This window comes from Syngnathus typhle, linkage group LG9, assembly GCF_033458585.1.
Source record: "Syngnathus typhle isolate RoL2023-S1 ecotype Sweden linkage group LG9, RoL_Styp_1.0, whole genome shotgun sequence".
Classification (NCBI taxonomy): Eukaryota; Metazoa; Chordata; class Actinopteri; order Syngnathiformes; family Syngnathidae; genus Syngnathus; species Syngnathus typhle.
Genome location: NC_083746.1, coordinates 197300 through 224461, shown reverse-complemented (window position 1 = coordinate 224461; position 27162 = coordinate 197300). Strand labels below are relative to the sequence as shown.

General features: G+C 53.2%; 3 protein-coding genes and 1 long non-coding RNA gene across 9 annotated transcripts in view; 3 read left to right on the top strand and 1 right to left on the bottom strand.

Annotated features, from left to right (window-relative positions):
- Window positions 1–10921, top strand: part of ttn.2 (titin, tandem duplicate 2) — a 163089-nt gene extending 152168 nt beyond the window's left edge. The window contains exons 245-253 of the mRNA XM_061286865.1: window positions 178–483; window positions 578–877; window positions 977–1552; window positions 1643–1948; window positions 2032–2414; window positions 2505–2715; window positions 2813–8767; window positions 9134–9433; window positions 9767–10921. Coding sequence (XP_061142849.1) covers window positions 178–483; window positions 578–877; window positions 977–1552; window positions 1643–1948; window positions 2032–2414; window positions 2505–2715; window positions 2813–8767; window positions 9134–9433; window positions 9767–10068 — 8639 coding nt within the window. The 3' untranslated portion in view covers window positions 10069–10921. The remainder of the gene's footprint in view (window positions 1–177; window positions 484–577; window positions 878–976; window positions 1553–1642; window positions 1949–2031; window positions 2415–2504; window positions 2716–2812; window positions 8768–9133; window positions 9434–9766) is intronic.
- Window positions 10922–12387: 1466 nt separating this feature from the next.
- On the top strand, window positions 12388–21166 carry mylkb (myosin light chain kinase b). Its single transcript, XM_061286880.1, has 18 exons — window positions 12388–13812; window positions 14081–14197; window positions 14622–14687; window positions 15496–15543; window positions 15632–15759; window positions 15844–16000; window positions 17452–17642; window positions 17710–17818; window positions 17905–17937; window positions 18070–18160; window positions 18233–18436; window positions 18597–18814; window positions 18892–19015; window positions 19091–19243; window positions 19312–19526; window positions 19728–19856; window positions 19919–20031; window positions 20205–21166. The coding sequence occupies exons 1-18, from the start codon at window positions 13377–13379 to the stop codon at window positions 20349–20351; spliced, it is 2679 nt and encodes an 892-aa protein (XP_061142864.1). The 5' UTR covers window positions 12388–13376; the 3' UTR covers window positions 20352–21166.
- A 2055-nt stretch (window positions 21167–23221) lies between these two features.
- On the bottom strand, window positions 23222–25953 carry znf385b (zinc finger protein 385B). 6 transcript variants are annotated; one of them, XM_061286902.1, is made up of 8 exons: window positions 25189–25953; window positions 24880–25046; window positions 24671–24790; window positions 24483–24612; window positions 24195–24323; window positions 23988–24121; window positions 23839–23916; window positions 23464–23735 (listed from the first exon to the last, which is right to left on the bottom strand). In XM_061286902.1, the coding sequence occupies exons 1-8, from the start codon at window positions 25250–25252 to the stop codon at window positions 23601–23603; spliced, it is 957 nt and encodes a 318-aa protein (XP_061142886.1). In that variant the 5' UTR covers window positions 25253–25953; the 3' UTR covers window positions 23464–23600. The 6 variants fall into 6 exon arrangements, with proteins under 6 accessions (XP_061142885.1, XP_061142886.1, XP_061142882.1 ...); XM_061286898.1 differs by having other exon boundaries at window positions 25490–25953; XM_061286899.1 differs by having other exon boundaries at window positions 24195–24284; window positions 25490–25953.
- Window positions 25690–26715, top strand: LOC133159670 (uncharacterized). The gene is made up of 2 exons (XR_009715725.1): window positions 25690–25820; window positions 25911–26715. It is a non-coding gene; the product is annotated as an uncharacterized LOC133159670 (long non-coding RNA).
- The last annotated feature ends 447 nt before the right edge of the window (window positions 26716–27162 follow it).

The following is a 27162-nucleotide window of genomic DNA, read 5'->3' as shown; positions in this document are numbered from 1 at the left end:
GAAATATGGGAAATATTGACCTCATCGCTCCCCGTTTCAACTCGTTATTGGTTGTGTGGCAAACGGGGGCCGTCCACCCTCACCCTCAATGCTGTTTGTCTTTATTGAAAGCATGTATGTATGTATGGCTGTCCAAACTCTCTTATCAGCTTTTGTCTCATTCTTATTTATCTAAAGGCCCGCCGGAACCCCCCAGCAATCCTCCAGAGATCATGGACGTAGCCAAGTCCTCAGTCTCCCTATCATGGGCTCGGCCCCGGGACGACGGTGGCTCGCGTGTCACAGGATACTTTGTTGAGAGGAGGGAGGTTTCCACAGAGAAGTGGGTCCGCCACAACAAGACTCACATCACAACCACCATGTACAATGTCACCGGCCTCATCCCCGATGCGGAGTACATGTTCCGAATCGTGGCACAGAATGACGTCGGGCAGAGTGAGCCGGGCCCTGGGTCCGAGTCGGTGGTCTGCAAAGATCCATTCGGTGTGTAAATGCCCCACGATGGTGCCCGGGAGCTAATCAATTCAACCTGTGTTGTTGTTGCCAATCGACACACTCATTGATATCTTCTCGACAGACAAACCAAGCCAACCGGGAGAGATCGACGTCATCTCTGTAACCAAAGACTGCATTACCATCCATTGGTTACGGCCCGACTTTGATGGGGGGAAGGAGATCTTGGGGTACTGGATTGAGTACAGGCAGTCCGGTGAAAGCGCCTGGAAGAAGTGCAACAAAGAGCGTTCCAAGGACCGCCAGTTTACCATGGGGGGCCTGATGGAAGCCACGGAGTACGAGTTCAGAATCTTGGCCGAGAACGAAGCCGGACTCAGTAGGCCTAGGCGCACGTCCATGGGTATCAAAACCAAGTTGAGCGGTGAGTGACGATTATGAAGTTCGTCTCACTGCTCAAAAGTGGTTCTGGTTACATTGTCAAATGTACTTCTTGAAATTGACTCTGACTGATGTTCTGCAGTCGGCGAGGCTCCGGCTTTGAAGGAAGACATCACGGACGTCACAACCAAACTCGGAGAGTCTGGCACGCTGTCCTGCGGCATTATCGGCCGACCTCTGCCAGAGATCAAGTGGTACCGCTATGGCAAAGAGCTGATTCAGAGTCGCAAGTACAAGATGAGCTCAGATGGCCGCAACCACTCCCTTAGCATCATGACAGACGAGCAGGAAGACGAGGGCCTGTACACCTGCAGGGGCATCAATGAAGCCGGGGAGATGGAGACCAGCGGCAAACTGCTGCTACAGGCTGCACCTCAGCTGCACCCCGGCTTCCCTCTGAAAGAGAAATATTATGCCGGGGCTGGCACCAGTCTCCGCCTCCATGTGGTCTACATCGGCCGCCCCATTCCCCAGATTATGTGGTTCTATGACAAGAAGCCTCTGAACTCGTCCGAGAAAGTGATCATTGAGAACACGGAGAGCTACACCCACCTGGTGGTGAGGAACGTCCAAAGGAAGACCAACGCCGGCCGTTACAAAGTGCAGCTGAGCAACAAGTTTGGCACCGTTGATACAGTATTGCGGGTTGAAATCCAAGGTAAAGCGCTATGTATGACTTGAAGATATGATGTGTGTCATCTCGTCGCCATTGCTGAGAGTCTAAAAGTGCCCGTTGCGACGTACCCAGATAAGCCGTCCATCCCGGAGGGCCCGGTGGTGGTCGAAGCTCTGCTGAAGAGCGCCGTCATTATCGGGTGGAAGGCTCCCAAAGATGACGGCGGCGCCATGATCACCAACTACATTGTGGAGAAACGCATGGCCAAGGAGGGAGAAGTGTGGAACCTCGTGTCCTCTTCTGTCTCTGGAACCACGTGCCGCGTACCCAACCTTGCGGAGAGTGCCGGATACTACTTCAGAGTTTCTGCTCAGAACCAGTACGGTGTCAGCGAGCCTCTGGAGATTCCCTCAGTGGTCATCATCAAGAGTCCATTCGGTGAGTCGCGTAGCTACAAAGAAGAAAGTGATCTGTCTTTGATTCCGCTTTGATCACATCATGGTGCTTTCTGTGGTCCTCAGAAAAACCTGGCATACCACAGCAACCCTTCATCGTCAGGGCCTCCGAGGACTCGTGCGTTGTCGGCTGGAAGCCACCAAGCAGTGACGGTGGCGCTAAAGTGTCCGCCTACTATCTGGAAAAGCGTGAGAAGAAGCAGAACAAGTGGATGTCAGTCACCACAAAGAAGATTGTGGAGACCAGCTTCGAGGTCACAGGCCTAATTGAGGGCTTTGAGTATGAGTTCCGTGTCAAGTGCGAGAATATGGGTGGAGAGAGTGACTGGAGCGAAGTCTCAGAGCCCATTGTGCCCAAGTCCGACCAGTCTCTGCGTGCTCCCGGCTTCAGGGAGGAGATCCGAGACATGACTGTCAAATACCATGCCAATGCCACCTTTGTTACCAAGGTGCTTACCTCGATATCTTTTGACAATGCATACCTTGTACGTCTTGCAGTTATCATCGTAAGTTCATATTCTTTTGCCACCTACGTGCAGGTGGTGGGACATCCCAAGCCTGTGGTCAAGTGGTACCGAAGTGGAAAGGAAATCCAGGCTGACGGAGCCAAAATCAAAGCCCTTGAGTTCAAGGGCGGTTACTACCAACTGGTCATCACTGCCGCTGACGAGAGTGACGCCACAGTCTATCAAGTCAGAGCGACCAACTCTGCAGGCTCCATCTCCACCACAGCAAACTTGGATGTGGAAGGTAGACCTAGGAGTCGCCGAGAACTAGCCGGAACGATCCTTTCAATGGTGATCGCTTTGAGATTGAGCCGTGCTGTGCGTGTCTGTGCTAATTGCAGTTCCTGCCAAGATTCACCTGCCAAAGGAGCTCCAAGGAATGGGAGCAGTCCGCGCTGTTCGGGGTGAGCACATCACCATCAAGATCCCCATCTCGGGAAAGCCCGAACCGGCAATTACCTGGCAGAAGGGCCAGGAGATCCTCTCCAACTCTCCCCATCACCAGATCATCGCCACTCGCTCCTTTACATCGCTGGTCTTCCAGAAGGGAGTGCAGCAGAAGGACACGGGCTACTATAGCATCACTGCCAAAAACAGGTTTGGAATGGACAAACAGACCATCGAGGTGAGCATAGCAGATATTCCCGAAGCGCCCAAAGGACTGGTGGTCAGCGACATCTCCCGAGACTCCATTACGCTGGCCTGGGAGCCCCCTGCCAGCGATGGCGGGAGTGACATCATCAGTTACATTGTGGAGAAGTGTCCCACCTCTGCGGACAGGTGGATTCGCGCCGCACAGACTGCTGACTGCAGCACCACCATCCTCAACATCTTTGGCAAGGCCAAATATCAGTTCCGCGTTATTGCAGAGAACCAGTTTGGCTTGAGTCCTCCCTCTGCACCGACGGAGCCCATTACCACAAAGGAGGACAAGTCTGTGATCAGGAACTATGATGAGGAAGTGGACGAAAGCAGAGAGATGAGCAAAGAAGAGGCTCACTCATTCAAGATCAAGGAGCTCCACTCCAAGTACACCATTTCGGAGGAGTTGGCTCGTTGTCAATTTGGAGTGGTCCACCGTTGTGTGGAGATTGCAACCAAGAAGACCTTCATGGCCAAGTTCATCAAGGTCAAAGGAACTGACCGTGAGCTGGTTCTTAGGGAAATTGAGGCCTTGAACGTAGCAAGGCATAAGAACGTAATCTACCTGCACGAGTATTTTGAAAGTATGGAGGAGATTGTCCTCATCTTTGAATTTATTTCTGGAGTTGACATCTTCGAGCGCCTGGGAACAAGCAACTTTGAGCTCACCGAGCAGGAGATTGTCCTCTATCTCAGACAGGTCTGCTCGGCTCTCCAGTTTTTGCACAGCAACAACTTTGGCCACTTTGATATCCGCCCAGACAACATTGTCTACGCCACAAGGAAAAGCAAAGTTGTCAAGATCATCGATATGGGTCAGGCTCGTTCGCTGGCACCGGGTGAAAACATTCGAATGTTCTTCTCAGCCCCAGAGTACTGCGCCCCGGAGGTCCACCGTCACGATTTGGTCACCACAGCCACTGACATGTGGTCCGTCGGTGTGCTTGCCTACGTGCTGCTGAGTGGTGTCAATCCGTTTGCTGCGGAATCTGTCACGCAAACGGTTGAGAACATCTGCGCCTGTGAATATGTCTTTGACGCTGACGCATTTAGGGACATCAGTTTAGAGGCTATGGATTTTGTGGACAGACTTCTCGTCAAGGACAGAAAGCTCCGTATGACTGCTCATGAGGCATTGGAGCACCCGTGGCTGAAGATGAAGATGGAGCACGTCAGCAGGAAGGTCATCCGGACTTTGAGACACAGGAGGTATTACCACTCGGTGGTAAAGAGGACCGACACCATTGTCTCGGCAGCTCGCGTCGCCTACGGCGGCGCCTTCAAGAACTTGAGAGGATTGTCTGTAGGCAAAGTGAAGATCGCCAGCGAATATCACGGTCTCCGCGCCGGCCCTGTCATGCACGCCTCTGCCGAGGAAGGTGGCCACGTTAGGTTCACTTGCAGCATTGCCAGCTTTGACCAAAGTACACAGGTGACGTGGTACTTTGGCAGCCGCCAGTTACACTCAAGCTCCAAGTACGAGATCACCTACCACAGCGGTTTTGCCAGCATATATGTGAAGGACATTGAAGAGAGTGACGACGGCGTCTACAGGTGCAAGGTTTTGACTGATGACGGCGAGGATAGTGCGTATGGTGAGCTCTTTGTCGAGACAGTCAGAAGCATCAGGGAGCACTATGTGAGTCGCTCCATCAAGAAACTAAGAAGGAGGGTTGACAAGACCAGAATCCTCTACAGGCCACCGGAGTTCACACTGCCACTGTACAACCGCAGCGCTTACATTGGCGAAGACGTGCGCTTTGGCGTCACCATTACCGTGCACCCCGATCCTCGTGTCACGTGGTTGAAGAACGGCGAAAGAATCTCACCCGCCGACGGTGACCCCAAGTACACTTTCCTGAGCGACAAGGGCCTGTACCAGCTGATTATCCACAATCTGGACACGAGCGACGACGCCGAGTACACGGTCATGGCCCACAACAAGTTTGGAGAAGACAGCTGCAAGGCCCGTCTCACCGTGACACCACATCCCGTGACAGAGGAAAGTTTGAGGCCCACGTTCAAGCGCCTGCTGGCCAATGTTGAATGTACAGAAGGGGAGAGCGTCCGCTTTGATATCAGAGTGTCTGGAATCCCGACTCCTTCCCTGAAATGGGAGAAGGATGGCCATTCTCTCCAGCTGGGTCCAAAGCTAATTGTCATCCAAGAGGACGCTGACCACCATGTTCTGTGCATCAGGGAGACACTGATTGAGGACTCCGGTATCTACCGAGTCACCGCCACCAACTGTGCCGGCTCTGTGAGTTGCCAGGCGACCCTGAGCGTGGACCGCCTCACGTACACCAGAAGAGAGTACAAGAGTGAGGAGGAGAAATACAGATGCGTCCAGAAGCAGATTGAAAAGACCAACAAAATGGCTCAGAAGATTGTTGCCACAGAGGAGATTGTGCCGCTGAATCCGACGGCACAAGAAGCTCTGAGATTTGCCGCCGAGATGTACAAGCCCGCCGTCAGCACCAAGAACGTCGAGGGCGAGTTCGACATCACTGTGGTCAAGTCGGAGACCAGGAAACTAGAAGACGAGAGAAGGATTTTCATGCCCTATGAGATTCCCGAACCTGTCGTTCATGACCGCCGAGCTCTGCGTGAGGACCAAGTCATTAAGCGATTTGTCGCACTCTCTGACATGAAGTGGTATCGCAAATTGAGAGAGCAGTATCTGGTTTCAGAGAGAAGTGAAAGGTTTGTGCAAAAGCGACAAAGGCGAATCCGCCTGTCCAGGTGGGAGCAGTTCTACGTCGTGCCGCTCCCCAGGATCACCGACCAGTACAGGCCAAGATGGCGAATTCCAAAAATGACTTTAGACGACCTGGAAATTGTCAGACCTGCCCGCCGCTCACCGTCCCCCGAGTCCGCCGTTTCGTTCAGATCCAGGAGACGATCTTTGGGCGACTTGAGTGACGAGGAGCTACTGATCAGCGCTGCAGATGACGATCTGTCCTCCAGGAGGACAGAGGAGGAGAAGATGATGCTGGAGGATGAACTGGAGCTTGGCTTTTCTGCCTCCCCTGCGGTCAGTCCGGTTCGCATTGAACGACGTGCGGTGCAGCGCGAAGAAAGGTCTCGAGAGATACGACGGGACGCTTTGGAGATTGCGGAGACGAAGAAAAAGCGTACTGTTTCTCAGTACATGAGAAGGAGGCGCTCACTGTCCCCCACCTACATTGAGCTGATGCGCCCGGTCTCCGAGTTGATCCGACCGGCTCGCGTGAGACTTGCGGCGGAAGCGGAGACCGAGCTTGTAGAGAGGAGATCTCCAACGCCAGAGAGAACTCGTCCTCGGTCTCCGAGCCCCGTTAGGTCTGTCGAGAGGTCCTCCCGTTCCACCTCTCGCTTTGAGCGCTCTGCCCGCTTTGACATCATGTCCCGCTACGAGGCGAGAAAGGCAGCTCTGAAGTCTGAGAGGACGTACCAGGTGGTGAGTCAGTCGCCTTTCAGCCTGGACCACGGGCCCCGCGTGACCGTCAGGATGCGCTCTCACCGCGTGCCACTAGGCCAGGACACCAAATTCACTTTGAACATCCAAGCCAAGCCGGTGGCCGAGGTCAAGTGGTTCCACAACGGAAACGGAATCTGCGAAACCAGCAGCAAATACATCTTCAGCAACATGAGCGGAGTTCTGACCCTCACCATCCTGGATTGCCAGGAGGAGGACAGCGGTACATACCGCTGCTTCTGTTCCAACGCCAGAGGGGAAGCCTCGGACTACGCCACTCTGGATGTGGCAGGAGGTGCCTACACCACTTTCTCTTCTCGCCGCAAGGATGAGGAAGTTCCTAAATCTATCGTCCCCGAAATGACTCGACTTGATCACTACAGCTCGTCCCGCTTCAAAACTGGCTATGAATCGGAGAGCCACTTTGCAGTGGAAGAAAGCAAGACTAAGCTATCTGAGACACGCGAAGACATCACTCGAGAAAGGTACGACGGCGGGGCATCTTCTGAGAGGTACTCGTCTGCTGAGCGCTACGGCGCATCCATCAAGTACGCCTCTACTGAATACTTGTCATCTGCCTCTTCCTACTCCTCGGACAAGTTTGCCCTTTCTGAAAAACACACTACAGCCGGAACCAAGTCAAAGTATGCTGTATCGTCCGAGCAGCTTTCTGCCCAAAGAGTGACGCCGACTGTCGCGGCTAGATTCCTCACCAAGCCACAGTCTGCGACCCTTGCCGCGGGCGAGACAGCCCGCTTTTCCTGCGATATTGATGGTGCGCCCGCGCCCTCTGTCATCTGGATGCACGAGGGGAAAACCATTGTCACCTCCCACCGTCTTCAAGTCACCACCTCGCAGTACAAGTCCAACCTGGAGGTCTCTTGTGTTACATCCTCTGATGAGGGCAGTTATACAGTCATCGTAGAGAACTCGGCGGGCCGACAGGAGGCTCAATTCACCTTGACCATCCTCAGGCCCGTTCCCAAAGAGGTCAAGGGCATCAAGTCCCCAGAACCCAGTGTGAAGTCACCGAAGCCTTCGGTCACATCAACGTCGCCGTTGGTGACTTCCCCTGTTCCGAGTGTGAAGTCACCGGCGCCTAGCCTCAAGTCTCCTGAACCTAGGGTGAAGTCACCGCTACCTAGTGTCAAGTCTCCTGAACCTAGGGTGAAGTCACAGCCACTTAGCATCAAGTCTCCTGAACCGAATGTGAAGTCAGCCGCACCTGGCGTCAAATCCCCTGAACCTATTGTGAAGCCACCAGCAGCACCAAGTGTCAAGTCTCTGGAGCCAGATGTGACGCACCCTGAGCCCTTAAAAGCCACTGTGAAGTCACCAGCACCCAGCGTCAAGTCCCCTGAACCTAGTGTGAAGACACCAGAACCCGGCGTCAAGTCCCCCGAGCCCAAATCACCAATACCCAGGGTGAAGTCACCGGTACCGGGTGTCAAGTCACCAACGCCGGCTGGGAAGACACCGAGTGTGAAGTCACCAGTTCCTGGGATCAAATCACCTGAACCACAGGGAATAAAGTCTCCTGGGGGTGTTAAATCTCCTGAACCAGGACCTAAGTCACCGCCACCAGTCAAGTCACCGGGAGCTGAGGAACCTAAAACGTCCCGGAGCATCAAGTCACCTGAACCTGCAGAAATGAAAACACCTAAAGGGATCAAGTCCCCAGAACCCGCTGGCATCAAAACACCAAGAGGCATTAAGTCCCCAGAACCATCTGGAATCAAGTCACCAAGGGCTGTGAAGTCCCCTGAACCAGAGGGAGTCAAATCTCCGACCAGAATAAAGTCTCCACCTCCTGCCATGTCCTCAAAGAGGGTCCTGTCACCGCCAGCTGATGACTCTCCAACCCCCAAGCCACCCAAAGTCGTGAGTCAGCTGACGGCTGTGGCCTGCGAAGACTCCGTCAAGATGTCTTGTGTTTGCGAGAGCAGCGTCAAGGACGTGTCGTGGTATTGCAACGGTCGACGACTTTCCAAGAGCAGTCGCTTTAAGATGCAATACTCCGACGGTTCCTGCAGTCTCGTGATACACGACCTGACCGACAGCGACCAGGGAGAGTACATCTGCGAGATGACATCGGAGGGAGGCGTCTCAAAGTCCTCCTTCTCCTTCACTGGACAGGTTTACCAGTCCATTCGCATGAAGGTCAACACTTACCGTGAAAAGCAACTTGCAGTTAAAGGTGAGCAACAAGTCCCAAGTGAGTCACGTAGGGATGGGCAATCATTCACACGCATCACTCGGAGCGGTGTTTCCGCGAACGCTTCTCGGTTCACGGTCCTCGGATCTCGGCCGCACTGTTCAGAAACACGCCTTGCTCTTTCAAAAAGAGTTTTATCGCGGATAACAGATGCAAGTCTGCGGAAAATAAATTGGCCAGCAAACACCGTATTGTCACCGTCATTTGGTTTTTCTTGATTCTATCCAAATCCGATTTTTGTTACTGAAATGTATCCATTATTATTATATGAGGGGCATGTCTTATTCTGGGCTCTCCTGGATGTTAAGCTGTTGTGGGTGTTAACGTTTCCTTGTGGACCGTCAACAGGATCCAGCATGACGAGTTTCAAGGAGGCATCCTCATCCAGCTCCTCCATGGCCACGAGGACAGCAACTCGCACAGTGGAGGAGGAGTCGTCCTTCTCCTCGTCCTCATCTTGTGCCCAGAGAGCCACGATGTCCTCCATGATGGAGTCCAGCTCCTTTGGCAGTAAGGCGGCCGAAATGAAGTTTGAGACCATGTCCATGTCCAGCGTGTCCTCCATGGCCTCCGAGTCCTATGCCGCGAGCTCAAGCAGCGTCACGGGAATGAGCTCGCACCTGAGCGGATCCTCCTTCAGGGCACTCGGTAGGACTGACGTTCCCTCGTCGTTTTTTGTTGTTGTAGCAATGGCACAGAGTTGATTTGCACAGCGAAGGCCTTCCGGAGTCACCTGCTCGCTAAAACTGAAAATGTGCCGTATCGACTCGAGCGGTGCCTTGAGATTGTGAATGGGAAGCCGTCGTAGCGGTCGGTGCAAGCGAAGTAAAGAAAAGCAAAAAAAAAAACTCTTTGCTTGCGTGAAAGCTGCACCGTGTTGTTGCCGCTTAACCTCCAGTTAACGTCAATGACAGCGAATGTGTTAAATGCAACAATGAATGTCATTTTTGTACACTGAGTGAGCAGCCTAACCCGTTTCAGGTTCCTCCGCCGCCGCTCCCAGAATCGAGGCGGTGCCCGAGGACATCAGCATCGAGGCCGGCAAGGTCCTGACGGTGGCCTGCGCCTTCTCGGGCGACGCCAGCCACGTGGAGTGGTCCCGCGGCGGGCAGAATATCCGCTCGTCGCCGGGGGGCCGCTTCCACGTGGAGACGGGCGAGGACCTGACCACCCTCATCATCGCCGGCGTGCGGGAAGAAGACGCCGGAACCTACACCCTCAAACTGTCCAACGAGCTGGGATGCGACACGGCCACCGTTCGCATCAGCATTCGATCCCTGTAAAAAAGATGAAGACGATGAAGAGTCCCCACCCAGCCACTTCCCTTTCCCCTTCAGGATTGCACTCCACTTGTAAATAGGAACTCTTTTTGTACCGACCGTGACAAAGTGGAGTATTACCACTCCATGTATTTTCCAACGCCATGACACTTTTGCAGTGACGTGTACATAATGTATATAGCCGCCGGATGTGACGGTTACGAGGAATGTGTGCTATGCATCATCGTTATTGATGACAGTTCATATGTTCAAGTGAAACGAGGAAACCAAAATTGCCTTTAACAGGAGAAAGTTCCCAGAGCGGAGCGAATACCCTGCTAAAGGCACAAACTCCAAACCGCGCCTCGACGCAACTCGCGTCGATGTCTAAGATTGCCTCGGCAGGTAGAGCGTCTCCCTGTCGACGACGTTTACTCGACCCTAGACTGGAAAAAAAAAAGACCAAAAAAAAAACAGCCCGCGTGAGCGAGGTCCCGAGCGCTCTTTGCGTCAACCCTCGCGTAAGCAGCGCCGACGGCTCTCGCGTCGCGACGGATGATGTCGTACCGCCGTTTTCGATGACACGCTCACAGTGCGAGCGGCCTGCACTCCCTGAGCACGTTTTTGCTTGTTTCTTTTTCTTTGGTTCTTTTCAACGGAGGCCTGCAGCGTGTTAGCGTGGAGAGAACGGGCCGGCCTGCCTGCCCATTGACCGACCCACAAAACGGCATCACGTTCGGCGGCGGCGGCGGCCCCCCGAGGGAGAACTTCCTCCTCTTCACTTTAGTGTGTGTTGGTTTTTGCGCAGCCTCCTGGAACTTGATTGATTGATTGATTGATTGATTGAATAAAGCGTGATTGTCAGCACAGCAGCACAGCTGGAGTGTGTGAGTGAGTCTTTTTTCAACGCCTGTCACGTGATGAGGCTCCATTTTCATGGCCAGTGAACGATTATGGAAAACATCCCACAACGGCATCTTTTCAAGACATTTCAGGCTCTCCGCTGGCTTTTTGAAAGCTTTTTCAGCACCAATGTCCAAACGGTTCAGCTCGTAGCTCTATGTCATTGGTGGCGTTTGGAATTTTTGGACCGGTCTGATTTTATTCAAATCCGTCCGGGGTCTATGTGCTCCAAGATTGGATGCGATGGGATTTTTTGCATTGCGACGGCTCTGAACACGTATGCTGTGTGTGTGTGTGCGTGTGTGTGTGTGTGTGTGTGTGTGTGTGTGTGTGTGTGTGTGCGTGTGCGCGAGCGAGCGTGTGTGCGCGCGTGTGCGTGCGTGTGTGTGTGTGTGTGTGTGTGTGTGTGTGTGTGTGTGTGTGCGTGTATGTGTGTGTGTGTGTGTGTGTGTGTGTGGCATGCTGTGTGTGTGCGAGCGCGCCTGTGCACAATCCGATGCCTTCCTTCTGTTTGTGAAGCATGTAGTAACCAAAGCGTCCAGACGACGGCGCCAGGCACACATGCAGGCATGCACACGTGCGCTCAAGACCAAGGAGCATGAAACTCATGCGAGAGCAGGAGGCCTTATAAAGACAAAACATGCTGCTCACACACACACACACACACACACACACACACACACACACACACACAGTAAAAAGCTCAAGTCCACCCAAGAAGGGCATGAAGTGGAAATGGGTGTCTTTGTGCAGCCCTTGTGAGGACATTTCAAGATGAAGTGAAGAAGACACAGTGAGGACATTTTCCGACAAATTGAGGACAGAAAGACTTGAGTGGCCATGCTGCAAGATGCTGCACTTGCAAATCATGCGCACGACATCCTGCACATTTGATTTGGAAAATTGTCTCGAAACAGGAAATACTTGCCCCCACCCTCACTTGCCCTCCCCCCACCCGCAGACAACGCACACATGCACGCACACACACACACACACACACACTTAGTCTGTTTATGAGCTTTTTGTTCAGTGTTTATAAGTATTTTACAGATTTGTTGAAAAGCCGTCTTCCTTTGAATTTGGGGCGGGGCGGGATGTGGGGGGGTCATTTCCTGGACGTGTGTTTGTGCAAGTGTGTCCTGGCTGCTCTTGACCATATAAGGAGTTTGGGTTTCCTTTTCACTCTCCTTTTCGTCTGACACAGAGCCCGGTCCTTGTGTGCGCGCGCGTGCCTGTTTAACGGGATGTTCTGTTTGGATGAGTGTGCGCACTTGCCGCGGGATTGGCCGCAGCCTCCGGCAGCCGATTGGCCCGGGGGCTTCCTCACGTCCAATCGGCGTGACGTACGTCCAGTCTGTCACTCACATACTGACTGAAGTCCGTTTGCTTGTTTTCATGTGCTGGCTTCTTTTTCCAGCCTGCGCCTCCCCTATCCATCATGCCGCCCCCCTAAAGCCTGCTAATCTGACCATCGAGCGGTCGGTCTCTTCCGAGGCTTCCCTTCAGCCCCCTCTTCAGGTGTGCCGTGAGATCACTGTCACCTTTGATTGACGCGGGCCCTGAAAAGAGCACCAGACCACTTCCTGCCCAGTGCGGCGTCCGTGGGAACGCGGAATAGGCCGTGGCAAGTCGGTTTCACCGGTCTTCAGACTCCATGACCTTATTTGGCCACGCCGCTCACTTGATGTGATGTAAGACACCCCCACCCGCTCCCCCATCCCCTCCGGCGCCCCAGATGCAGGGGGCGGGGGGCAGCGCTACTCTTCCAGGACAGGGGCTTTAACCCAGCTGTTTACTCTCCCGTTCGCTCCATCCGCCAAGGAGGAGGAGAAGGAGGAGGAGGAGGAGGAGGCGGCAGAGTCAGTCCACGGTGGCAGAAGGCCTGACGGGCAGCACGAGCACCTGAACACCAACCAGAAGAAAGAAAAAGGAGAGGACTAGGAGAGCAAAAGTGGCACAAAGCCAATGCGGCCAGCCCGGAGGAAACAAGAAGAAGAAAAAAAAATAACAAGAAGAAGGAGGGGCGCGGGGGCAGGCGGGAGCAGGAGAACCAGGAGGGACACATGCTGGCAAAGTGAGCCACACCTGAAACCAACCACACCAGGGACTCGGAGAAGTGGAAGCGGAAGAAGACGGACAAGCTCGCAGCTGGTGGCAGCGAGCCAAACAGGGAGGGAGGGAGGGAGGGAGGGTGGAAAAAAGCAAAAGGAGCCAGCAGAAAGAAATTAGAAGAAGGCTCAATCCGCCACCATTGGCCACAAGCCAAGCCAGAGGCGGAAGAAACACCTGAACAAGCAGCAGGAGGCCAATCTGGGAGCAGGAGAAGGAGGAGCTCAGGAGGCGCACCACAAGGCTGCGGGGAGCAGCTCCACGCCCGCCCACCGAGCGGCGAGGAGACGGACAAGGAGGGAGGGTGCCGCCTGACCGCCATGGATTTTAAGGCCAACTTGAAGGGGGTCAAGGCCAAGATGGAGGACGAGCAGCGCAAGGCGGCCAGCGGTGCCACCGCGCAGGTGGACTTCCGCGCCGTGCTGGGCAAGAAGGGTGGCGGCGCCAACAAGGCCGCCGGCCCGCCCCAGGCGCCCGCCAAGAAGAACGCGCTCGCTGCCGTCGACGACAAGAAGACAGGCGGCGTGGACAAGAACGGCGATGGCGGCGAAGTGGTCAACAACTGCCTGAAGGACGGCGGCGGCAGCACCAAGACGCCGCGCTTCACCGAGAAGCTGGGCGACGTGACGGTTCTGGACGGCCAGCGCCTGCATCTGCAGTGCCGACTGGACCCGGCCTGCGATGACGTCGACGCAAGCTGGACGCTTGACGGAAAACTTATCAAAGCCTCCAAGTTCATCGTGATCAAAAACCAAGGTCAGCACACGCGCACGCACGCACGCACGCACATACGTTCACGCACAAAAGGTAGCAAGGTTCAGGGGTGCCACTCGCGTGACCAGTGTATTGATTCATTTTTATCCAAGTGACGTACGCTGGCATCTGGTCGGGTCGACAAATGATGACTTTTCAGGAGAGCCCCAAAAGCATCTCGCTTTTTCATCAGAAAGGCTGAACGTACATTGCGTGAGAATGTTTTCTTTTCTGCCTGTGTCGTGCGTGCGTGCGTGCGTGCGTGCGACAGGCGGCGTGTGCTCGCTGAGCATCGACAAGGCCCTGCCCGAGGACGAAGGCGAGTACAAATGCAAGGTGGAGAACTCGGCGGGCCGGGCCGAATGTTCTTGTTTGGTTCTGGTGGACGGTAAGAAAGCCGGCCTTCAGACGTCACGTGGCGCCCGCGCCTCTACTTATGAGAGGATGCATCGAGTTGTACCGACACACAACAAATCATGTCAAATGGAAAGTAAGGCCCATAAGAGCGCTTTGGCTTCATGATGGAATTCAGCGAGCCTCCTTCTGGGGTGTGCGCCGCCGCCGCCACTACGGCGGCCACCAGGGGGCGGTCCAGATTTCAATTTGATATGATAGCGCAGAGAAAACTTAGCGCGCTAAAGCCCCCGCCGCCGCCGCACAAATTTGTTTCGGGATTCCCACACAGCAACGACTCATTGTCGGAAATGTGCGCGCTCACAATGACAAGCTCTCCGGTCGTAAGTGGAGGCGCGCTCGCAAATCACATCTTTGATTTTTCACATTGAAGTGTTGAAATGCTTCCGTGGCGGCAGATCCTCCGGAAAAGTCTGCGGCTGACAAGGAGTCCAAGAAGAAGAAGACGGCGGCCACCTCCGAGAGTAAGTTGACCCAATTGAGCCGTCGGAAGAAGAGTCGAGGATGGCGAGAAGCGATAGATAGATAGATAGATAGATAGATAGATAGATAGATAGATAGATAGATAGATAGATAGATAGATAGATAGATAGATAGATAGATAGATAGATAGATAGATAGATAGATAGATAGATAGATAGATAGATAGATAGATAGATAGATAGATAGATAGATAGATAGATAGATAGATAGATAGATAGATAGATAGATAGATAGATAGATAGATAGATAGATAGATAGATAGATAGATAGATAGATAGATAGATAGATAGATAGATAGATAGATTAGATAGATAGATAGATAGATAGATTAGATAGATAGATAGATAGATAGATAGATAGATAGATAGATAGATAGATAGATAGATAGATAGATAGATAGATAGATAGATAGATAGATAGATAGATAGATAGATAGATAGATGCACGGTGGAAAAATAAGAAGCCAGTGGCCTGGCCGCGCGCGCTTTTTGTCCCAATAAGGACATGCAGACAGCGAACGCTGCTGGCGCACACACATTTCTCGACCTCGCGCGCAGAAATATGAAGAGTGCGTCCACCTCTCCCACAGACTCTCAAACACACACGCACACCTCTTTCTTTCACACGCACGCGTGTCTCTTTATGTCGTCTACTCGCTCTCGTCAAAAAGGATTCAAGGTACGAGTTGCTCAGTGGAGCGCGCTAAGCGAAGGCGTGCGAGAAGGTGCGCGCCTCGGGATGCCACGTGATCGACAGTGCGCGCGTGCGCGCGTGCGTTTGTCTTCTCAGGTGAAGCTCGAATAAAGAAGCCTACAGCCAAGACACCTCCCAAGCAAGGTGACGAGTACGCGCGCGCGCGCACACACACACAGCAGGCGAGCCTACTGATGTGTGCTTGCTTGCTTGCTTTCGTGCTTGCGTGCAGCGCTGCCTCCTCACATCGTTCAGTTCCCGGAGGACATGAAGATCCTGGCAGGGGAGAAGGTGGAGATCCTCTGCAAGTTCTCCGGAGCCCCGCCCATCAGCTGCACTTGGCTCAAGTTCAGGAAGCCGGTGAGGCGGGCGCGGGCGGGCGGGCGCGTGCGTCGTCACACTGCTGAGGTGACACGGCTTTGAACATGCGTGACGTTTGTCCAGATCCAGGAAGGCGCGGCGGGGACATCCATCTTCAGTACGGACGGCAGCAGCCTGCTGACCATCGCCAGTGGACAGCAGGAGCACTGCGGATGCTACACGGTGGAGCTGAGGAACCAATATGGCCTCCGGCAGGCCGCGCTCAACCTGACCATCGTGGGTGAGCAATTAGCAGAGATGGGGACTCGAGTCACTGTGACTTGGACTCGTCGCTGTTTTGATGACTTGTGACTTGACTTGACAAAAAATGAAAAAACCTGAGACTCGACTTGAGACTCGACTTGGACTTGGAAGTTAAAGACTCGGGCGGGACTTGACTTGACTTGAGACACAATGACATGAATGACTTCAGTGTTATTTGATTTATGTTTTCAGTTTGAATACAAAATGAATAATACAGTTCAAAAAATAATATCGATAACACGGTAGGAGCGCAGGCTGAGAATGGCGTTGTCATGATTGGATCACTACCCTGTCAATCAATCAGTCGTGCGCTCTCTACCTACCTACCGAACGTGTTTATTGGAGAATCACGCCCCTTTCTATCAGACATGCGCAAACATGTCAACGGGAGCGGTACCGCAAGTCATCACTTTCGGCTATCGCAATTACTTGGAAGACGGCAAGACCACAGTGCGAGATATGCAACAAAAACATTTCGGACAGCCAGACGACAACGTCAAACTTTGTCCGTCATTTGAAGAGCCATTCTGCCAACTAAGTGCTTCTCATTTATCTAAATAGGTGCGTATAGTATATAGCTTTAATGCACAATGGACAATGATGGTTACTTAAAGTTACTGATATCTTGTCTTTTCACTACTAAGATCAGATTCTGCAGGTAAAATTGCAATAATAAGGTGACTTGACTTGGACTTGACTTGACCTATTGAAGGACTTGACTTGCCCAAGAAAAAAATGACTTGGGACTTACTTGAGACTTGAAGGTTAAGACTTGAGACTTACTTGACACTTGCACATGTGTGACTTGGTCCTATCTCTGGCGATTAGCCTCTTGGTTTTAGCATGAACATTAGCGTGCGTTCTCGCCTTATCACGTGATTGATCCCACTCTGATTTTCCCGGTTTAAAGCATTTGAGGCCAACGCAAACGACAAAATGGCTTATTTGGATTTCTCATTTATCACCACACACATTATGACCTTCCGCTAACCTAACCTCTTTCATTTTAGAAATCTTTGTTTGGGGGAAACGTGAAGGCACTGCGGCTGCCTTTTATGGCAGGGGAGGAACGAGCGCTCGGCTGCTCGCTCGCGTGTCCTCTTAACTCAGCCTTGGCCTCTCTCTCTCTCTCTCTCTCTCTCTCTCTCTCTCTCTCTCTCTCTCTCTCTCTCTCTCTCTCTCTGTCCCTCTCTCCCTCTCTCCCTCTCTCCCTCTCTCCCTCTCCCTCTGTCCCTCTCTCTCTCTCCCTCTCCCTCTCTCTCTCTCTCTCTCTCTCTCTCTCTCTCTCTCTCTCTCTCTCTCTCTCTCTCTCTCATCTCCCAATCACATCCGACTCATTCGTCCAAGCGCAACGACGCTAACTTGTTCACACATTTAGCTGGCAAAGCTGTAGCGGCAGATGTGTGAAGGATGTCCTCCGTCCTCCAGACAAGCCGGACCCGCCCGCAAAGGTGCCGGCCTTGTCGGACGTGAGACGTTCCAGTCTGACGCTGTCCTGGTACGGTCCCACCTACGACGGCGGGAGTGCCGTCCAGACCTACCACCTGGAGATATACAACTCTGTGGAGCAGAAGTGGACGCCGCTCGTGTCCTGCAACAGCACATCCTACAACGTCCAAGTGCGTCTGTGGCCAACCTATGTCCTTGTCTGCTTTACTATCTTTGTCTCACGGTCATTTCCTCCAGAACCTTCTTCCGGAGCGCCGATATAAGTTCAGAATCCGAGCGGAGAACGTCTACGGCGTCAGCGAGCCGAGCGCCGAGTCGGAGGACGTCGCCGTGACGGACGACGACGGTGAGGACAAAGCGCGCGGCGCGACGTGACGTGGCGTGACCCCAGCAAATGGAATAACGATTTGTGTTCTTCGCTTTCGCCCACAGAGACCCAGGAGGAGGCGGAGGAGGACGAAGACGGTATTCCAGATTGGGGGGGGCGAGACAATAAGCCAGAATTTGACAAATGCGCCATCTTAATTTGAATGAAGATGTTTTTGCTTCTTGCGGCGTTCCCGCTCTGACGTGCTTTCCCGTGCGTGCGCGCGGCAGACTCGGAGAAGGAGCCCGACTACAGGCAGGTGACGGTGCGAACGGACGTGAAGGTGAAGGAGCTGTACGACGTGGAGGAGAGGCTGGGAACGTAAGCGTGCGCGCTTTGGCTCAATGTCCAACCGCTCGTGCCCAAACTATATGCACGGATGGACGTCTGCAGGGGCAAGTTTGGCCAGGTGTTCAAGCTCGTGGAGAAGGCCACCAAGAAGGTTTGGGCGGGCAAGTTCATCAAGGCCTACTCTGTCAAGGACAAAGACAACGTTCGGCAAGAGATCGGCATCATGAACAGCCTCCATCATCCCAAGCTGGTCCAGTGCGTGGACGCCTTCGAGGGGAAGTCGGACATCGTGGTGGTGCTGGAGATGTCAGTGCTCTTCCCGTGATTGGCCGGTCCAATCACCATTTGTTTGCCTTTCTTATTCGAGTTCGGGTCAAAAGCCCGTCGACAAAGGACCGGGCCTGAGACCGTTCCCCGTGACTGTGACCTGACAAAATGGCTGATTGAGACTTCCTGTGCCGGGCAGGATCTCCGGCGGCGAGCTGTTTGAGCGCATCATCGACGAGGACTTTGAGCTGTCGGAGCGCGAGGTGATCAAGTACATGCTGCAGATCGTGGACGGGGTGGGCTTCATCCACAAGCAGGGCATCGTGCATCTGGACCTCAAACCCGAGAACATCATGTGCGTCAACAAGACCGGCAGCAAGATCAAACTCATCGACTTTGGCCTGGCCAGGCGTCTAGGTGACTCGGATGCTTCCCGGCTTCGGGACCGGCGAGCTCGGCATCGCCTCCTAATCCGACCCACGCGCCTCTTGCAGAAAATGCGGGAACCCTCAAAGTTTTGTTCGGAACGCCTGAGTTTGTGGCGCCCGAAGTCATCAACTACGAAGCCATCGGTTACCCCACCGACATGTGGAGCATCGGCGTCATCTGCTACATTCTGTGAGTATGGCGTGGCGGGCAACACGCGGCAGCCCGCCGGCCGTCGGCTGAGCGCCCTGCGTCCGTCGCCGGCAGGCTGAGCGGCCTGTCGCCCTTCATGGGCGACAACGACAACGAGACGCTGGCCAACGTGACTTCGGCCACGTGGGACTTTGAGGACGAGGCCTTCGACGAGATCTCGGACGACGCCAAGGACTTCATCACTCGGCTGCTCAAGAAGGACATGAAGTCGGTTGTCTTGTCGCTCGCGCTGGTTTCCGTCCCGGCCGGACGCTCGTGTCGTGGTGTGTTTTCAGGGCGCGTCTGAGCTGCCCCCAGTGTCTGGAGCACAGCTGGCTCAAGCAGGACACCAACACCATGAAAGCCAAGAAGCTGTCCAAGGAGAGGATGAAAAAGTACATCTTGAGGCGCAAGTGGCAGAAAACAGGGCACGCCATAAAGGCCATCGGCAGACTGTCGTCCATGGCCATGATGGCGGGGCTCCACGCCAAGAGGGGTTCGCCCACCGAAGGTACGCCGGCCGACAAGACTTGGAAAGCCGCCTGAATCCAAAGACCTAGCAGAAAAGGCTTCTGGCGGCACCCGACGGGGTAGCGCCGGCCGGCTGCCGCTGCTTAGCTATCGTCAGTTTCCTTTTATGAGCGTAAAGCTAGCCGAGCTACTACGTGTCGGATACACGCAGCGGCAACGGATCGCTCGCTGTGCCTTTCAGATGACAACCGCTTCCTGGAGTGCTTGGAGCCGGAGCAGAAGGCCGAGAGCAAGCCCACCTTCAGCGCCGTCATCCGCGACGTGGAGGTGGTGGAGGGCAGCGCCGCACGCTTTGACTGCAAGATCGAAGGTAAGAGCCTAGCCCCGCCCGCCCGCCGCCGGTTTAACCGCCCAGCCGCCCTGGCTCGCCAGGTTACCCCGACCCGGAGGTGGTGTGGTACAAGGACGAGCAGCCCATCAAGGAGACCAGGCATTTCCAGATCGACTACGACGAGGACGGCAACTGCAGCCTGGTCATTTCCGAGGTAATGGACTTACTACTTGCTCAGCGCGCCCCCTAAAGGAAAGGAGAAGAAAAGCAGCGAGGGGCAAAATCCAAACTTGGCCTTTCAACATTTGGGCTCACTGCATACTGCAGCTCAAGTCTCATTTTTGAGTCTGTATCAGATTTTTTCGTCACATTGGGTGTCCCCCGCAGGTGTCGGGCGACGACGACGCCAAGTACACGGTGAAGGCTGTCAACGATCTCGGTGAGGCCACCTGCACCGCTGAGCTGCTGGTTGAGGTCATGGCTGCTGAGGAGGAGGAAGAGGAGGAGGAGGAGGAGGAGGAGGAGGAGGAGTGAGCTTCACAACCTCCGGACTCTGGTGGGGGAGGAGCCACTCAGGCCGGAAGTGGTGCACTCCTCCAGCCTCTCCGTCAGTACAGTCACCTTCATTATTTATAACCTCAGGCTGTGGCACGTGCGTGTGTGCGGACGAGAGCCTTCGAGCCGTCCCGACGCTGCCGACTTTTCCTTTAGCTGCCTTTTTGCTGTGTTCGCGTGCCTTCGCCCCATCCTCGGGATGACGTCATCACGGTGTGGCTCTGATGATGTCATCATGATGTCAATAAGATGAGGACATTAGGGCTACGGATCATTGTTTTCTTCCACGAATGTGTCAATCAAAGCAAAACCAAATATAAAGTGAGGACGTGACATCCGTTTTCTAGTAAGTCAGCCAAATTGAAAGCGGGTACGCGTGCCTTTACCATTGAGAGGTTAACTCTCCATCCAAATATTGGCACCGTTTGGAGTTAAGCAAGGTCTCGAAACGGTGATCAGAAGATTTGGCAATCACTTAGCGGGTTGAGGTGCGTGCGGATGTCTCCCGGATGCAGGTGACGGTGGCCGCCTTGTCGCTGGTCCGTGTGACCCAAACGTGGACCTCGCCGCCGCCGCCGCCGCCGCCGCCGCCGCCACCACCTCACTTTCTTTTTGCACACTCGACACACCACTCAAACGTTTGCGCACTTTGATTTGATTTCACGTTGACGTTTGTCCTACCGTCAGTTGTGTTCCAAGAAGGTTTGTACAATTCTATAGCGAGTTTGACACATACGACAAGAGAGCACAGGTGTACTTTCTCACATGCAGCCAATTAAAGAATCACCCCAAAACATTGTTTGTCCCTCTCTTTTTGGACACAGACAGTGGTGGGCTTTTTCTTCTCTTCTTTTATTAAGAAGAAAAAAAAAAAGCCTTATTACACATGGTCATTTTTTAGTGAAAAAAGCCTTAGCATACAACTTTGTTGAGTTATATCTTGTTTATTTTTTGCCTTTTGATGAATTGTATTTGTATGACACAAACTGTTGATGGTCCCAGCGAAGACACCTGTGTTCATTGCGTGTTAAGTGAAGACACCTGTGTTGCGTAAGAGGGCGAGCCAGCCCTCCTTCCTGCACATTGCAGCAGCGGCAGCAGCAACAGCAGCAGCATCACCATCACCAGTAGTTGCGGTGAGTGGTTGTGTCAACGGAGCTTCTGGTCCTCCTCGCCTTTATTTATTGATTCCATTGTTAGGTTTTTGGTCCACAACTATCTGCGCCTCACGGCAAAAGCCATTGCCAATCACCTGTCATCCAATTTACTCACCGCGTGCTCGTTTGATTTCTTCAGATTTAGGAAAATGCTAAGACACTGAAGCAGAAATTAGACTTCCACAGGTTGCTTGAGTTCAATCCCAATTCTTGTTAAGAAAGCTCTGTTTTCAGGAAAGTCCAATACGGCGCCGGGCCTTTTGTGCGACCATGCTCAAGAGCAGAAAGTCTCCATTCAGAAGGTAACGTTCAAGGTTCTTTGCTCAGCTTGTATTCAGTTGCACATGGCGGTGTGGGCCGAGTTTGATGGCTGATGAGTCTTTGGGGTGGGGCAAGTTTGCAGGAGACTTTGATCCCATGGGAGTGGGTGCCGGTTCGGTGAGAGCTGGTTCCGTGCGCTTGGGTGCGGATGATGGGCGATTCCATGTGTGGGTGCGGGCTGTTGTTTTCCTTTCCGTCTTTCAGCCTTGACGATCAGCTTTGGCCGGCCGGGTTCTTGGCTGTCTCCCTCTGGCACCTCTACCTGTTTTATCTCCAAGTGTCCTTCCTGTAAACCATTCTTGCACATACATCCACTTCGCCCACTGTCGCACACCGCCCATTCATCGTTCTTTCCATTTTGTCCTTTTGTACGGAAGGATGTGAGCTTTTGGCTGTGACATCATCAATTTATTCATGTTCCCTCCCTGACTATGCAAAGTTTGTACTCAACACTTACCATGTTTTTGTTTGTTTGTTCTTTTGATACTCCATGTGCTTGCTTACGTCATCATATTCTTAGTTTAAATATGCTTCCGACCGTATCTTTTCTTTGTTAGGCAAAATATTTCCATCTGTCCAGAACGTTCAGTAGTCATCGCGAACTGCCGTCTAGCATGAGTCAAAACGTCAGATACGACCAAGTACTGAACATTTTTAGACCACTTTGGCAGTGTCCCTGATTTAGAAAATCATCAGGCGTGCATTAAACAGTTCCTTAAGGGTCATTAAGCTTTTCAGGGAATATATCAAAAAACAGTTATTTCAAAGTGCTCAGAAATACGTATCAGATCATACGTTATAAAAAAGAAAAGTCTAGCTATGTCTTTATTGATTTGGTGTGTAGGTAGAATTGTATGCTTAGAAAGTTTCTTTGATTGATTTAATATGTGAATATACTTGTCTGCTTATATACTTTATTCAATGCCGTTTGAGCATATTTGTTTTTGAGATTTTTGCTGCACCAAACAGCACAAGCGAAACAGACTACTTTGCGTGGGGTGGGGGGCCAGCTTCACACAGGTCTGTTTTTGTAGCTAGACAGGACTTTTTGTATTCCGACCCCATTCCTTCACTATCCGCTGAGTTGAGTGCAATTGCAAGGCTTTCAAACTGCTGCCATGTCTTACATGCATGGTTGTTGTTGTTTTTTTTTTTTTACTAACAAAAAGCCTTACATGGTCATTTACTTCCGACAAAGAAGCCTTAGTGTACACGGTCATTTTTAGGTACGAAAAAAAAGCCTCGCCGTATATGGTCATTTTTCTCCTCAAAATTTCATGTAGACATAAATGAGGCGTTTGATCCTTTTTTTGATTGTATTCCTTTATTTGTTGCATTTATAATTAGTCAAAAAAGAGAGAGGGCTAGAAAAAGATTTGCATTTTGCAATCGAGGTCACAAAATTTATTACAACAATATCTGCACAGCACAATGAGTCCCGTCCACCGATTGGACAAAACTTTCAAGGCCGCGCCAGCGCGGAGCGGATGTCAGCATCGCAACAACGTGAACGAGGATCTGACCACGAAACAAACACGACGGGGCAGCGCGGCCCTCCGTCCACTTGCATATCTTTGGCCCGTTGAGCAGGGGAGGCTCACTCGGACGTCGGAACCGTCCCGGATATTCTCTCCAGGTTGCGGAGGCGTGTCGAGTCGCCAGTTCGAGGCCAGCCGTGGGCGTGCGTGCGTGCTTGTCTGTCTGTCTGTCTGTCTGCCTGTCGATCCCGTTGCCCTGGTCACAGCTCGCTTCAGTAGGGCGAGAAGAGGGCGGAGCTCTGGTTGGCTCGAATTGGTCCAGGCGCAGGATGGGCCAAGGGGGGGGTCAGGTTGGCGTCGGAGGAGCTTTGCAGCGGCGAGGACCAATCGGAAGTTGTGGTCACCTCCTAACAGGAAAGAAAAGCGACAAAAAGCGATACTAAGATAGGAGGTCGACGGAGTTTTTGCTCACGACAAGCCAAAGCGGAGGCTGACGAGGACGAGACTGACCGCGCGTTGACTTTTATTGAATCTGGGCTTGCTCGGCTTCCCCGCCAGGCGGTCTTTGTGCCTCCGGCTAGACACGTGCTACGACCACAACAAGGACACGGAACAGAGTCAGGCGCCGGCCCGAAACGGCAACGCGCTCCGTCCGTCACCTGCTTGAATTGAGTCTCAGAGTTGGCGTGGATGTCGCAGGTCTGGCAGCGGAAGGTCTCGTTTGCGGGCGGGGCGGCGGGAACCGACGTGTGCGCCGCGCCGCGAGCGTCCAACGCGCTCTTGTGCTTGGCGCCTGCACGGCCGTATGCAAAAGAAAAGAAGCTTTTTAAAGCCTCACCGGTCGGTCTAAAAGCCACAGCGCTTACCCAAATTGTGGGCCTCCAGCTGCGTGAGCGAGTTGACGGCTACTTTGCAGAGCAAACAGTAGAGCCGCTTCTCGGGCCGCTCCGCCTCGCCTGCAACGGCCGGGCCCAGCGGGAGAGCGAGTTTCAAAACTGTCCGGTGCCAATAGTTGAAATGAAATCACGGGAAGGAAAACGCGTGAGACGGGGGGCGCGGCTCAAGTAGCGCAAACAGACTGGGCGCCAGGAAGCGACGGCTCCCGAAAGCCAGCGAGCCGGCCGTGGCCAAGAACCGGCCAAAGAATACCAAACCTGCGTTGCTGTCGGCCGCCGCGGCGGGCCCCGTGTCGCAGGAGCTGCCGTCTTTGGCATCCTCTGTGCAGCGCTGCATCTTCAGCTTCTTGGCGTGGCGGCCGCCCCGGTAGTGCGCCTCTGCCTGCGACTGCGCAAACGGCTGTCAACAACAACGGCGGCGGCAACGGCGGCAACGCCTCACTCACGTCAGAGTTGAACGTGAGACGGCAGACGCCGCAGTCGACCGGCCGCTTCCTCCTCGCCTTGGCCGCGCCTCGGCGCACCCCAAACGCGTGCTTGATCACCGCCTTGTGCACTGGGTCCATCTGTGTCGACATACGAAAAGAAAACACCGTTAACCGACAGCCCGTAAACGTTAGTTGTCGAGTGTAACACGGGCAAGGTTTGGACGCACCGTGCTGAAATGCGGGTAGACGTGAGCCGGTGGGATTGCCGCCGGCGGAGCTGCGCCGTCGCTGTTGACGGCAAACTGCGAGTACGGTTTCATCATGATTCCGCCCGGTCCTCCGGCGGCACCGAGCAGGCCCGGCAGGGCGGCGGCCAGCGTGGTGCACATGTGTCCTGACGAATACAAAGAAAGCAGAATTTGCTGAAATTCTTTGACAGAGTTTGACAGGTCCATTTGCTTTGCTTTGCAGTCAAAGCCAGCACATAAAAACGTGAAGCTGCTCTTTTCTTTCTCGTGTCAAAACATGAGACTTACGTGAGTTGTTTTCGCGATGGTGACGTAGAGAGTCAAATTGATTGGAAAGCAGCAACCTTTCCATTTCTCACACGCCCCTCCCTTTTCAACCGGCCTCGACCCAGTGACGTGTTTTGCACAGACGTGACCATACATTTGGCGACATTGCGAGCCAAATCTTCGTCCAAAGTGGGCTTCTCGTACGCCATCGTCCACGGAGGCGACAGCACCCTACCTGGCTTGCTAGCGACCGGCCCGCGGTTGTTTCGTCCCAGCCACGACGGTGTGGCCCTGTCAATCATCTGCTTGCTCGCTCGCTTACCTTCGTGTGCCGGGCAACAGCATAGTCCCTCGGGCCTGTTCGGCTTCCACGGCCCTCGCTGGAAGCCGGACTCTTGGGCAAAGCGCAGCAAGTTCACGTCGCTGCTGTTGTAGCCGCTGGCTGCGGCGCCGGGTAGCGCTGAGTAATGGTCACTGTGATGTTCGCCGTATTGCACGTTGCACGGTGGCTCGGTTGCGCTGCTCATCCTTCTGGGGATCTTGAAACTAACTCTGCCGTTATAGCTTCTCATTCTTCTGCTGACCGAGCGCGCACAAGTGCTCACTGTTTGACGGCGGCCGTTTCGTTCCCGCTGTTGGAGGCAGAATCGGAAGTGAGTGAACGATGGGTTCAAAAAGAACGAATCATTTCAGTGAACGAGAGTGACCGAATCACTTCCTAAAGTGATTCATTCTTTTTTCAGTTCATATGACTTCAACCAGTAGATGTCGGTAGCGCCCATTGAAGCTGGCGCCACCTCGCCGTAAAACAGAACGAAGAAGAAAAGGACGTCACTTCGCCTTCGCGGACGAGTCGCGAATTGCATTTCCCGTTCACCAACTGAACGGAACTGTGAGTGAAAGAGTCACTGAGTGAGCGATTTGCATTTCCAGATCATCGTGAGACCGGATCAGCGAGGGAACGAATCGTGACTTTCCCGTTCGCGAACAAGGCAATGCAGTTGACCGCCTGCCTGCCTGCCTGCCTGCCTGCCTGCCTGCCTGCCTGCCTGCCTGCCTGCCTGCCTGCCTGCCTGCCTGCCTGCCTGCCTGCCTGCCTGCCTGCCTGCCTGCCTGCCTGCCTGCCTGCCTTCCTTCCTGCCTTCCTTCCTGCCTTCCTTCCATCCCGTGCGTGCATCAACGGATCAGTCAGTAAAAGTGTTGCGTCGTCTCCTTGCTGGCGTGGACTATGGAAGGCAGAATGTCGATTTGCCAAGGAAAGCAAGAAGCACACCACTTCTCTCATGCACCTTTTCTCCAGCTAACTTTATTGCATGAAGGGGTGCGCCGTTATGTAACAACGGGGAGAGAGAGCATGCTTCTCTTTGGTCATCTTGATTTTAGAACACTTCTTGTAGGTTTTAAATATACACGCCTAAATCAAAGTCAAAGTCTGCTTTATTGTCAAATAAATATTGTGATCCAAAATATCTACTGCAATCTCACATTAGATTGCTGGTTTGAAATGTACTTTTATTACTATTATTTTAATAAACATGTTCAAACTTGTCTGGTGTTTTATTCCTTGTTTTTATTTTTTGGGGCATGAAAACAAAAACCTGACATTTGGTTAACTGCTGTATATGACAATATGTATGTGTTTTACGTTGTGTAATATGTGTTGGTGTCCCCCGAAGTAACAAATGTCAGCATAACGGATTTTTTTTCAACCTTTTATTCAAACACATTCGGTATAATAACACCAACTGCAATCCAACAAATACAAAATTAAAACATCAATGTCGTCTGGCATAGCAGCAACGCTGTCTGTCACTCCCTCGTGAATCTTCGCAAACCTAATAGCGTGTCCGAATGACGTCACAGATCAAACAGCCAATCAGAAAGTGCGGGTGAGGGCGGGTGTGGCACTTTTCACTTAAACCAGGGGTGTCGACCTCCAGTCCTCGAGGGGCCGTGTTCCAATATGTTCTCCAAGTTAAACACACCTGCGGGGGA